General features: G+C 52.4%; 1 protein-coding gene across 5 annotated transcripts in view; it reads left to right on the top strand.

Moving 5' to 3' along the window:
- Positions 1–12,946, top strand: part of EXD3 (exonuclease 3'-5' domain containing 3) — a 195,179-nt gene that overhangs the window by 46,196 nt on the left and 136,037 nt on the right. For all 5 annotated transcript variants that reach the window (XM_058853503.1, XM_058853507.1, XM_058853506.1 and 2 more), the window contains 2 exons: positions 3,041–3,208; positions 4,411–4,578. In XM_058853503.1, the coding sequence (XP_058709486.1) occupies positions 3,041–3,208; positions 4,411–4,578 (336 nt within the window). The remainder of the gene's footprint in view (positions 1–3,040; positions 3,209–4,410; positions 4,579–12,946) is intronic.

A 12,946-nucleotide genomic window follows, 5' to 3' on the forward strand; every position in this document is an offset into this window, starting at 1 on the left:
ATGGCAGGGACAGCTCCCACTGTCCCAGGGTGATCCAAATCCCATCCAGTGCCACCCCAGCCATGGCAGGGACACCTCCCACTGTCCCAGCTGCTCCCAGCCCTGTCCAGCCTGGCCTTGGGCACTGCCAGGGATCCAGGGGCAGCCCCAGCTGCTCTGGGCACCCTGTGCCAGGCACTGCCCACCCTGCCAGGGAACAATTCCTGCCCAATATCCCATCCAGCCCTGCCCTCTGGCACTGGGAGCCATTCCCTGGCTCCTGTCCCTCCATCCCTTGTCCCCAGTCCCTCTCCAGCTCTCCTGGAGCCCCTTCAGGTCCTGGCAGGGGCTCTGAGCTCTCTCTGGAACCTTCTCCTCTCCAGGGGAGCCCCCCCAGCTCTCCCAGGCTGGCTCCAGAGCAGAGGGGCTCCCTCAGACCCCCTTTGTGCTTTCTTTAGATCCATTCCCACAGCTCCACATCTCTCCTCTGCTGGTCACCCTGTGGCACCTGAGGTTTGCAGGTCCCCAGTGGGGTTTGGAGGTGTTTCCCCCTCCAGGCTGTGTGCTGGACAGGAGGGCTGTGCTGTGGGGACACAGCAGGAATGTCCCAGGGGGTTCTGCTGTTGTCACCAGGACGTGCTGGCTGTGGACCCACAGAAAGCCTGGACGTGTTTTTTGGGGCTGGGCTGCTCTGCCCTCCATGTGCAGCTCAGGTGGGTTGTGCTGCTGCTGCCACCCAAATGTCCAGCCCAAATAATTGAAATAAGTTGATTTAAATCCAGCTCAGGCTGCCCCAGTGCTGGGTGAGTGGCAGGAGCTGCTCTGCCTGTCGCTGTGTATGGTCCAGGAGCTGGGGGAAAGCAGCTCCTTGGTGTCAAACCAGTGACCATGGGCAGGAATGTGTCTGTGGAGTGTGGAATGAGCAGAGTGAGCCCAGCTCTGGAACATGGCTGTAAAAAATGGTCATTTCCTAGCTAGGAATGACAGTTTGGGAATAACCAGGAGCCATCAGCAGACTGCCTGGAGCTCTGGGACTACAAACAGGGAACCAAAGCTGAATAAAGGACTGTGTAGATTGAGCATCAGCAACATTTTCCTATTCCCATGATCTGTCAGGCTGTAGAAATCCCCCGAGGAGCATTTCCCTGCCATGGGAATCAATTGAAATGGAAATGGCAATTAGAAGAAAGTTTGAGAGGAATCCCTCTCTGGCAGAGGGGGAGTCAGGCAGCACAGCACTCTTTCCTCTCTGGTTTAGGTGCCCTTTTTGTTCTCTGCCTTTCCCCTCACACCACGGATGCCACAGATGCTGGGGGCTGGCTGGGAGCTCTGGAGGGAGGATTTTTCCCAGTTCATCCCAGTGGCAGTGCAAAGGCCAGGCTGGGTGCTGCTGTGTCAGTGCTGGGAGCTGCTGTGGCTGGAGCAGGAGCTGGTGTGTGCTGGAGCCCATCCTGCCAGAGCCCAGGCTCAGATCCAGCCCAAGGACGAGCTGAGCAGGGTGATGGAAGCTCCAAATGTGCTGAACTGGGGCTCAGGGGGGGAAAAAAGCCATTTCCAAACAGTGCAGTGGAGTTGGCAAGTTGCTTTGTTTTCCTTTGGCTGTTGGATTGGATGTTTGTGGTTGGATCAGAGCTCATCTTTGCCTTCTGCTGCATCTCCCAGCAAAGCTGGAGCCCTGTGTTTAACATCACAAACTCTTGCCACAGGGAAAATTACTTACAGGGAGAAATCTCTTATCTAAAGTCCCATCTCCATTAGTCACCAGCTTTTTCATACTGCCTTTGATAGCCTAGTGAGAAAGAAACAGTTTCTGTCATAAACCATAGGTTCTGTGGGTTTTCCAGACATGAAAGACACCCTGGAAAACAACTGTCTTCCAGTAAAAATTGTCGATGAATAAAAAAAAGAAGAAATTTGTTGGCAAATTTTCTGTAGATTTTATTTTGTTTTCCATGTCTTTCTTCAAACTTTATATTGTTTCCAGTGGAAGCTACGAATGGGGCCATGAAATCCAGTAAATTACAAGTGCTGGCCGAGGCAGGAATGAGCATCTTTTGCATTTGGCTTTTTAGCCAGAGAAGAAAGAGAGCAGCTGCTGTGGGTGATTTCTTGTTTTGTGTGGCTGCTCTCGCCCTGCTCCACGCTGCTGCTGCAGGGAGAGCTCCTGTGTGGGTTCTGAGGATGCCACTGCCTCACCCTGCCAACCCTCCCAGCTCCCTGGAAACTCCTTCTAATGTAAACATGATGGAGATATTGCTCAGTGCTGCTAATTTATCACTTCTACCAGATGGGGAGTAAGTAGCCTATTAACATTCACAAAGTGAGGGTCCGATTCCTTCACATTTCTAAACACATCTCCCTGGGATTCCTAAGATTTATGGCGTGGAGTTTTCCCATGTTGTGAGCCCCTCTTCAGGCTGGTGGAGGTGTGCAGGGGCAGAAGGTGCTCAGGGAGCTTGGGGGAAGGAGCACAGATCTGGAGGATGACAGTCTGACAGAATTTGAACTCACAGATTTCTTTCACTTTGATCTGAGTGTAAAATCCCAGCTATTTTGAGACTCCCAGGTATTCCAGCTATGGGCAGTATTGTGGCTGAAGTGGGCATAAGGTCAGATGTGCAGCTTTGTGGTGCAGCCATCAGGAGGGGTTCTTGTACTGCTCCTTGGAGGTTCCTTAGAAGATCTGGAGGTTTTTGAGCCTGCTTCTCTACCTTCAATATTGCCATTTTCCCAATAACACCCCTCTCTCCAGCTCACTCCTTTTCTCCCCCTCCCCCAAATCCCAAGCCCCTTTGTCTGCCCCACAGAACAACTTCTCTGTCTTTATGGGATAATTAGTGTGGACAATTGCTGCTTTTCCCATTGGGTTTGAGGTGCAGCGAGCCATGAAGGAATCTGTAATGACATGAAAAGTCACTGGAGGCGCGGATGGTGGCTGAATAGCAACAGTTACCTCTCTGAATAGATTAAATAAAAAAAAATCAAGCTTTGTGTTCAGCTGGGGGAAGGGAGGATTCACTAATCTTTTTGTAGATGACAATGTGGTTTTGTATCTCGGCAGCTCAAGGAAGAAATCAGGCGGGGCTTTGCCAGGCTGGAGGAGCCTTTGGCAGGACTCCTGGCCATGCTGGAGAGCAGCAGCGACTGGAAGGGGAAAGGGCGTTCCCTGAGCCATTGCATCACCAGCGAGCTGCAGCTTTGGATAAAAGAGCATCCTGCTGTCCCACAGGTTAGAGAAAGAGGAGGAAAGAGAGCTGGGAGACAGGAGAGAGCAATTGATTTCAATGTTCTTCACGTGTGCCTAGTGTCACTTTATTCCAAGTGCGGTATCTTCCCTGTAGCCCTGTGCAGAGTGTGAAGGTGTGAAACTCACGGTGAGATGTTGTTATCTGTGCCATGCTGAAAATGAAACCACACTGGGGGCTGTGCTGCCAGAGCTGCTTCCCCTCCAAAGCTGGGATTTCCATCTCTCCAGATCAAACCACTTTGAGCACTGCTCTTGCAGCCTCTCCAGGCTGGAGGCTCTCCCACTGGAACCCACATCCCTGCTGTCACCAGAAACCCAGTTGCAGAAATCTGCTCTGTGTGTTCTTCCAGCTCTGCAAATAGAAGCCAGTTACTGTAGGATTGCTTAATTCCTGCCATATGGTGGGAATGCAGAAAATGGAACAGCCTGCCTTTTCAGCAGCTGATTAGCTCTGGAAAGTTGGGTCATCAGATTATATGTCCTAATGTTTACCATTCCTTCTGCCTTCAGATATTCTGACCTACTGAGATTTTCTCTCTTCTGTAAGCTTTTGGCTCTGAACTGCAGGATAATTTTATATTTGTGTTGCTTCCTTTCCCATTTTTCCAAATGGCTGTGGTTAGATGTGGAGCTGTGCCATGACAGGATCAGCAAAGTGCTGCTGGCACTGGGATTCCTGTGTCAGGGGTGAATGATCAGGTGGGAACACAAGGATTAATGCCTGTGGCTGTGCATCCTTTGATGGTGCTTTTGCCTTCCCTTCATGCACCCAGCAGCGAGCCTGGGAATGACAATGGAATTCTCATGCCTGATAGGTGAGATCCCCCTGGAGGGGAGGCGGTGGATTCAAAGACTTTCTGCCGGGAGCTCGAGGGGAGGATTTCTGAAGAGCTCTCTTAGCACAGAGGGCATTTTTCCAGTTTCAGGTTTTACTTTTGCACAACGCCCTATCCCTTCCCCAGAATTAGCCCACAAATATTTCACGTTCTTAAAGTGGGTGCTGTGAAAGAAATGTGGATCACATTGTTGTGATTTCTGCCTGCAGACTCCGGGGGGAAATCGGAGAAACCCTTCCCGAGGAATTGGCTTTCCCTGTTTAAACAAAGCTGCATTTTCAGCCGCCCTTGAATCACATCCATCTTTAGCAAACGTGTGTTTGATGGTTTTTTGGTTGTGTTTTGCAGCCTGGCCCCAAGCTGCAGGAGCTGCAGGCCCGTGTGCTCGGGATGCTGTCCCAGTGCCCAGCGAATCTGCTTGAGCCCCTGATCAGCATTTTCCAGCTGCACGCAGCAGATCGCAGCTCTCTGCTTCAGCACGTCACTCATCTTCATCTCCAGGGCAGTTACAAAGAGGTGGGTCGTGGCTTTCGAATAAATTCACCTTGCCAGCTCTCTGGGAATGTCTGTGTCCTTTTTTTGGATGCATTTCAGTGTGAATTCCATTTCCCCCCAGCAGCTGCAGTTTAACCTGCTCTTCCCATGTACAGCAGCAGCCTGGGCTCAACCTCGGCTCCTCTGCTGAGGACACAGTGCCAGGGAATCCTCTCCCCACTCCTTTGCTGACCTTTGGAAGTAATAGGTTAATAGGCTTTCATTCTGAGAATTTAAGGGGATGGTTGTGGGGTTTTTTTGTTTTCCTTGTCCTTATCAAGAAAAGAAGGGATTTTAGTCCTTGCTCATAGCCCTGCTGTGCTGTCTGCAGCCCACCCACAGCCAGAGAGCCTGGAAACCCTCCTTGGCCCCATTGCCCCAAGCTCAGCTCTCACCTGGAGAAGATTCTGAGCCTCTTTAGCACCGAGGTTGATATTCCAAATGTGAAACAGCTCCTGTGTGTGTGGCTGGGTGGTTGGCACAGGAGTTCAGCAGGCCCAGGATCTGGTGTTCACCCTGTTCTGCAGCATCCCACGCTTGTCCCATCCCCACAACTGTTCCAGGCCACGTTGGACAGGGCTTGGAGCATCCTGGGCCACTGGAAGCTGTCCCTGCCCATGGCAGGGGTGGAACTGAATGGCCTTGAAGGTCCCTCCCAACATTCTATGATCTTCCTGTTTTAAAGGCCAAAGCCTTGTTTTTCCCCCAGAAGCACGGTTCCTTTGGATGCTGTATAACAACTTGAGCTTGTTTAGCAAAAGGAAAACTCAAATATAGCATTCTTAAAATCCTGTTCTTCAGTAAAGCCAAATTCCCAGGTGACATCCTGGAATCCCATTCTTGTTGATTTCTTTCAGTATTGAAACAAAGATATTCTGTATTTGGTTTGAAGTTCCCAGGTAGCTGCTTGAGACTTAGTCTTGTGCTCAAAAAGTTTTTGCATGTGAATATTTGACAATTACAACAGAAATGTCTTACTTGATTATATTCAAATGGGATTTTTAGGTTCATGGCTCCAAAGATATTTATTGTTTTCATTAGAAATACAGTTCTTTCTAGATCCAGCTTTGGAAATCAGATTTTTTTGGTGGAATTGTTGTTCTGTTTTTTGTTTCACAACAGAGCTCATTTACTGCTCATTTCCAGTGTGAAGAACAGGAAACCTCAACAGCTTCTCACTCTCAGCCATAGCTTTCTTCTGGCTTTCTTTTGTTACCAGAAGGATGAATCGAATTCTCTTCCAAAATTGCAGGAAGTCTTTTACTGCCCTTGGGGAGTGAGCACAGCACACTCAGACTAACCCCAGACAGCCTGGAGCTGGGGCTCTGAGCACTGCCGTGGCTCTGGGTGTCCGTCTGTCCTGCTCTTCCCCAGCTCTCAGCTGGGCCAGTGAAGCAGACTCACGTGTAGGATTGTTGGCTTTTCAGTCTCTCACCTGGCAGGACAGAAATCCATACAAACCCTGACTGACATGATTTATTTTCTTGCTGGATTTGCAATGAAACACCAGGAATTTTACAGTTCAGTATTTAAAAGGGCTCATCAAAAAGAGGGAGATGATATTTTCCTGGGCAGATAGTGATAGTGCAAGTATTTTAAGCTAAAAGAGGAGAAATTGAGATGGGATATTGGGAAGAAATGCCTTCCTGGCAGGGTGGGCAGTGCCTGGCACAGGGTGCCCAGAGCAGCTGGGGCTGCCCCTGGATCCCTGGCAGTGCCCAAGGCCAGGCTGGACAGGGCTGGGTGGGACAGGGGGACAGTGGCCAGGCTGGGACAGGGGGAGGTGTCCCTGCCTGGGATTTCAACCCAGCCCAGGCAGGGATTCTGGGATTTATTCTGGAGCAGATTATTCCCTTTGTCTGTGGTGTGCAAGCCATGAATGTCCCTGCCCTGAGAGTTAAGGCTCCTTTCCCCCATGGAGGTTTTGGGGAATATTTGCTTTGGCAAACGAGGTCCCAGAGCTCCCTGGGGATGGCTGTGCTTGGTTCCTGAAGCACCTCTGGCCCCCCTTGGGGCTGGGTTTGGGGAGGCTGAGGCTGGAGCTGGGGCAGCACTGGCACAGGGCACAGGGACAGGGACAGGGACAGGGCACAGGGCACAGGGCACAGGGCACAGGGGACAGGGACAGGGACAGGGCACAGGGGACAGGGCACAGGGCACAGGGCACAGGGACAGGGCACAGGGCACAGAGCACAGGGCACAGGGCACAGGGCACAGGGCACAGGGCACAGGGCACAGGGCACAGGGACAGGGCACAGAGCACAGAGCACAGGGCACAGGGCACAGGGCACAGGGCACAGGGCACAGGGCACAGAGCACAGGGCACAGGGCACAGGGCACAGGGCACAGGGGACAGGGACAGGGACAGGGCACAGGGGACAGGGCACAGGGCACAGGGCACAGAGCACAGGGACAGGGCACAGGGCACAGGGCACAGGGACAGGGCACAGGGCACAGGGCACAGGGCACAGGGCACAGGGCACAGGGGACAGGGGACAGGGCACAGGGCACAGGGCACAGGGCACAGGGCACAGGGCACAGGGGACAGGGCACAGGGCACAGGGCACAGGCACAGGGCACAGAGCACAGGGCACGGGGCACAGGGCACAGGGCACGGGGCACAGGGCACAGGGCACAGGGGACAGGGCACAGGGCACAGGGACAGAGCACAGGGCACAGGGCACAGGGCACAGGGCACAGGGCACAGGGACAGGGCACAGAGCACAGGGCACAGGGCACAGGGCACAGGGCACAGGGCACAGAGCACAGAGCACAGGGCACAGGGCACAGGGACAGGGCACAGAGCACAGGGCACAGGGCACAGGGCACAGAGCACAGGGCACAGAGCACAGAGCACAGAGCACAGGGCACAGAGCACAGAGCACAGGGCACAGAGCACAGAGCACAGGGACAGAGCACAGGGCACAGAGCACAGGGGACAGAGCACAGAGCACAGGGCACAGGGCACAGGGACAGAGCACAGGGCACAGAGCACAGGGCACAGGGCACAGGGCACAGAGCACAGGGCACAGGGCACAGGGACAGGGCACAGAGCACAGGGCACAGAGCACAGGGCACAGGGCACAGGGACAGGGCACAGGGCACAGGGCACAGAGCACAGGGCACAGGGCACAGGGGACAGGGCACAGGGCACAGAGCACAGAGCACAGGGACAGGGCACAGGGCACAGGGCACAGAGCACAGGGCACAGGGCACAGGGCACAGGGCACAGAGCACAGAGCACAGGGCACAGGGACAGGGCACAGGGCACAGGGCACAGGGACAGAGCACAGGGCACAGAGCACAGAGCACAGGGCACAGGGCACAGAGAACAGGGCACAGAGCACAGGGCACAGGAGAGGGGCCAGGTGGAGCTGCTGGCTGTGCTCTGGCTGTGCTGGGAGCACCTGCAGGGGAGCAGCAGCAGAGGATGGCACTGTGCTCCTGGCATGCAGGGACACAGCGGCAGCTGGGGAGGGGCAGGGGGTGCAGCTGGGGAGAGGCAGGGGGTGCAGCTGGGGAGGGACAGGGGGTGCAGTTGGGTTTTGGGGTGTCGGGGCTATCTGACATTTTATCTGTGCTGATGGCTGCTGCTGGCTGCTGCTGGGTGCTGCTGGGTGCTGCTGGGTGCTGCTGGGTGCTGCTGGGTGCTGATGGGTGCTGCTGGCTGCTGATGGGTGCTGCTAGCTGCTGATGGCTGCTGCTGGCTGCTGATGGGTGCTGCTGGCTGCTGCTGGCTGCTGATGGGTGCTGCTGGGTGCTGCTGGGTGCTGCTGGGTGCTGATGGGTGCTGATGGGTGCTGATGGGTGCTGATGGGTGCTGATGGGTGCTGATGGGTGCTGAGAGCCAGGGCTGTGGTGTGGGAAGGGCCCTGGGTGAATGTGCACAGGGACATCTCATGGATGTGGTGTGGGAAGGGCCCTGGGTGGATTTGGTGTGTTCAGGGTGCTGGGTGCTGATGGATTTGGGGTGTTCAGGGTGCTGGGTGCTGATGGATTTGGGGTGTTCAGGGTGCTGGGTGCTGAGGATCTGGGGTGGACAGGGTGCTGGGTGCTGATGGATTTGGGGTGGACAGGGTGCTGGGTGCTGATGGATTTGGGGTGTTCAGGGTGCTGGGTGCTGATGGATTTGGGGTGTGTGGGAAGGCTGCTGGGTGTTTCTGGTGTGGGAAATGCACTTGGGTGCCAGTGGAAGTGATGAAGGAAGGACTCTGGATGGATTTAGTATGGGAGGAGCACTGGGTGCTGCTGGATTTGGTCTGGATAGAACAGGGGCTAGATGGGTTTGGTGTGGGAAGGGCTCTGGGTGGGTTTTGGGTGTTTGGTGGTTGTGGGAAGGGCTCTGGGTGTTTGGTGGGTGTTTGGTGGGTGTTTTTTGGGTGTTTTTGGGTGTGGGAAGGGCTCTGGGTGTTTGTTGGGTGTTTTTGGGGTGTTTGGTGGGTGTGGGAAGGGCTCTGGGTGTTTTTTGGGTGTTTTTTGGGTGTTTTGGGGTGGTTTTTGGGTGTTTTTGGGTGTTTTTTGGGTGTTTTGGGTGTTTTGGGTGTGGGAAGGGCTCTGGGTGTTTGTTGGGTGTTTTTTGGGTGTTTGTTGGGTGTTTTGGGGTGTTTTTGGGGTGTTTTTTGGGTGTTTCGGGGTGTGGGAAGGGCTCTGGGTGTTTTTTGGGTGTTTTTGGGGTGTTCTGGGTGTGGGAAGGGCTCTGGGTGTTTGGTGGGTGTTTGGTGGGTGTTTTTTGGGTGTTTTGGGTGTGGGAATGGCTCTGGGTGTTTTTTGGCTGTTTTTGGGTGTTCTGGGTGTGGGAAGGGCTCTGGGTGTTTTTTGGGTGTTTTTTGGGTGTTTTTGGGTGTTTTGGGTGTGGGAAGGGCTCTGGGTGTTTTTTGGGTGTTTTTGGGGTGTTTTTTGGGTGTTTTGGATGTGGGAAGGGCTCTGGATGTTTGTTGGGTGTTTTTTGGGTGTTTTGGGGTGTTTTTGGGTTCTGGGTGTTTTTTGGGTGTTTTTGGGGTGTTTTTTGGGTGTTTTTTGGGTGTTTTGGGTGTGGGAAGGGCTCTGGGTGTTTTTTGGGTGTTTTTTGGTTGTTTTGGGGTGTGGGAAGGGCTCTGGGTGTTTTTTGGCTGTTTTTTGGGTGTTTTTTGGGTGTTCTGGGTGTGGGAAGGGCTCTGGGTGTTTGGTGGGTGTTTGGTGGGTGTTTTTTGGGGTGTTTTGGGTGTGGGAAGGGCTCTGGGAGTTTGTTGGGTGTTTTTTGGGTGTTTTTGGGTGGTTTTGGGTTCTGGGTGTTTTTTGGGTGGTTTTGGGGTATTCTGGGGTGTTTTTTGGGTGGTTTTGGGTGTTTTTGGGGTGTTTTGGGGTGTTTTTTGGCTGGTTTTTGGCTGTTTTTGGGGTGTTTTTTGGCTGTTTTTGGGGTGTTCTGGGTGTGGGAAGGGCTCTGGGTATTTTTTGGCTGTTTTTGGGGTGTTTTTTGGCTGTTTTTGGGGTGTTCTGGGTGTTGCAAGGGCTCTGGGTGCCAGGGGGACAATGCTGGGATTCAGCAGAGCGGGGGTAATGCAGCTCGAGCGGGGCTGTGAATAGGCCAGGCTGTGTTGCAGAAGAATGAGGGGTAGGCAGAAGGCAAGCTCGTGTTTCATGGTCATCTTGTGTTACACTTCAGCCTTTCAAAGAGTGTCTGGGGCTGCCTGAATGAAGCTCTCTGGCACTGCGAATGCCGAGCCCGCAGACAAAGGGGACTCTTGTCACTCGCAGGCCCCTCTGGGGAATAAAAGCCATTGTCACATGAACAGGGGCAGTCTGGCAGGCTGTGCATGCTTCACTACCCCATGATATCGCTAAGTCTCAGCAGAAATCACATTCAGGGCCCTGTCAGCTTTGATTAGCGAGGTCTCATGACTTAATGTGCTGCGATATTTCATGTCTAAGGGTGGCGGCTGTCTTTCTGGGGGATGAATGCCCTCTATTGTCCACCCAGTTATTTTATTTACATTTTTTAAACAGCTTATAAAGGTAAAAAGATAGCTGTGCTTAAAGAAAAAAATCAAATTCCTTTGCTTGTGGATCAGCAGCGAGTGCTGCTCGGGTCAGATACAGTGAAAATTGTTTTCACAGTCAGCATCAAAGTTCTGGTCTTGTTTAACAGCTTTATAGTAAATTCTGAACAGGTGGCAGTGGAGCTGGGTTTAGGAAGGAAACAATAAATAATCTTTTTAGCCTCTGACAACCAGAAATATTCCTGGGCCTGAGAGACCTCCCACTCCAGCCTCTGTGTCAGTGACTCACAGAGTTTCTCTCCCCTTTATCACTTTGCTTCTTAAACAAGAATATTGGATGAAGTCAGTAGTATTTTATTTTTAGCAGGATTTTCATTGCTGTCCATTCAGATTTCTCTGTTTTCAGAAGCAGAGTATATTTTTTCTTCTGTTTTATCCATCAGTTTCTAGAAATAAGGAAGGCTTGTATGCTGAATCTTGTATGTTTGCTCTTTAAATTAATATAATGCGGGTTATCTGGTAGAGTTCAGTTCAAATCTGACATAAAATATGTTGGAGTACCCAGACAGAAAACTGTGTGGACACAGAATTGCAAGTTTTTGTCAGCAATGCTGCTACAGGCGTAATAAAAAAGGGCGATTGAGCAGAGTTAAAGGAGCACAAATACTCAGAAGTGCAGAAATGAAGAGTTCAATGCCCATCATCAGCTTCAGGGTGAGTGCAGGGATGTTGTGAGCAGAGTCAGGGGTGCTGCTGTTTGCAGCCCTGCTTCATCCCTGCTGCTGCACTGCACACAGTGGATCTTTGCAGATCTGTCAGTAGAGATCAGTGTTAGCATTGATTGAGCACATTAATGGATAATCACATTTTAGATTCCTTCACTCTGGCTTTTTCTGAGCTGTTCTCAGGCCAGGGAAAATGTCTCTGATATTGCTTCTTATCTTCATTCAGCACCTTAATTATACAAAGGCTTCTTCAGCTCTTACTGTATTTTAAAGTGTGTGCATTTTTATTTCCTTTCTTCTTTTGAATTAAGAATCATATTGGCTAAGAAGGCCAAGGGGAATGTTCCAGCAGTTGTTTCTCCCCTGAAGATGATGATGATTGTTTCAGTTTCCCCTGCTGATGCCCCTCTGGAGCAGAGGGAGCCAGCCCATGGCCCATGGGCCACTGCTCCCCTTCCAGAGCCTTCCACAGCCTGGGCAGTGCCTGGGAATGCTGGCCAAGGAGCTTCAGCATGGCTGGGAGTCACAACTGAGCTGCTGGAGTTCTACTGCTGCCAGAATTTCCTGGCTCTGGGGCAGCGCTGAGGATGGGCAGCAGGTCCAGCTGGGCAGAGTTTGGCTCTGGGGGAGGTGGGCAATGCTCAGAGAATGAGCTGAGCAGTTAAACCCCATCTAAAACTGCTGAGTGACCTGAGGGACACAAATCAGGGCTTCAGTTCCCTCTTCCCCCTGACCTGTGCATATCCCAAGCTGGACTTGTGCTTCTCTCCCCCTCCCTTGGATTCTCCTGCTGGGAATAAGCTGGCACTGCTCTGTGTGGATGGTCTCACTCCTCCCTGCTGTCCTGAGTGTGGGGCTGAGCAGTGCCATGTTCCCCTGGTTTCTGCAGCCCTCCCCACAGCCAGCTGTGTGTGAAGTGCCCTCTGAGCAGGGAGCAATCAACCATGGAGCCTGATGTCATCCACTGAGCAGTGATGCACTCTGAGCTCAGCAAAACTGATTATCCTCCAGTTTGAAATGAGTGATTCCAAAACACAAAACAGATGTGCCCAATGATTAATACCTGGTGTGCCTTTTACTCAATTATTTCTGCCATTATCCAGGCTTTGATCACTGTGATTTTCTTGGAGTTGACATTGGTTCCTCCTCGGCAAAATCTTCTGTTGTTTCATTTATTTGGGATTTGAGAAATTCCCTCCCGGTGTGTTTAGAAATGGTGCACTCAGTCAGGCACAGACATATCTGTGTTTGTGCTGTCCCAGGAGTCAGCAGCAGTCAGTGGTGTCTGTCCTGCCCCAGCACTCGGAGCAGTTCTCCTGCACGAGGTAATTCCTCTGCCACCAACCCCACCGTGGGAAAACACAGATTGTCAGTGCAGACACCACCCAAGTGCACATGCCCTTGCAGATAAGATCTTGTGTGGCTTCCTGCACCTCGTACTGTACGTGGAAAGAACAGTCATTTTTCGATGAGACAGAGCCAAGTGCACTGAAAGCAAGGCGAGAGGAGCAGGTATTGGTGCAGGGTGCCTGGGCTGAGCTCGTTCCAGAGCACTCCTCACTTTCCCATTCTCGTGGGCTGCAGGAGTGTTCTGATTCTCGTGGCTGAACATGTCAGCTTTGGGAAACCTCCCCATCCTTTGCTCAGTGC

This window comes from Poecile atricapillus, chromosome 20 (assembly GCF_030490865.1).
Source record: "Poecile atricapillus isolate bPoeAtr1 chromosome 20, bPoeAtr1.hap1, whole genome shotgun sequence".
In the NCBI taxonomy this organism is placed as follows: domain Eukaryota; kingdom Metazoa; phylum Chordata; class Aves; order Passeriformes; family Paridae; genus Poecile; species Poecile atricapillus.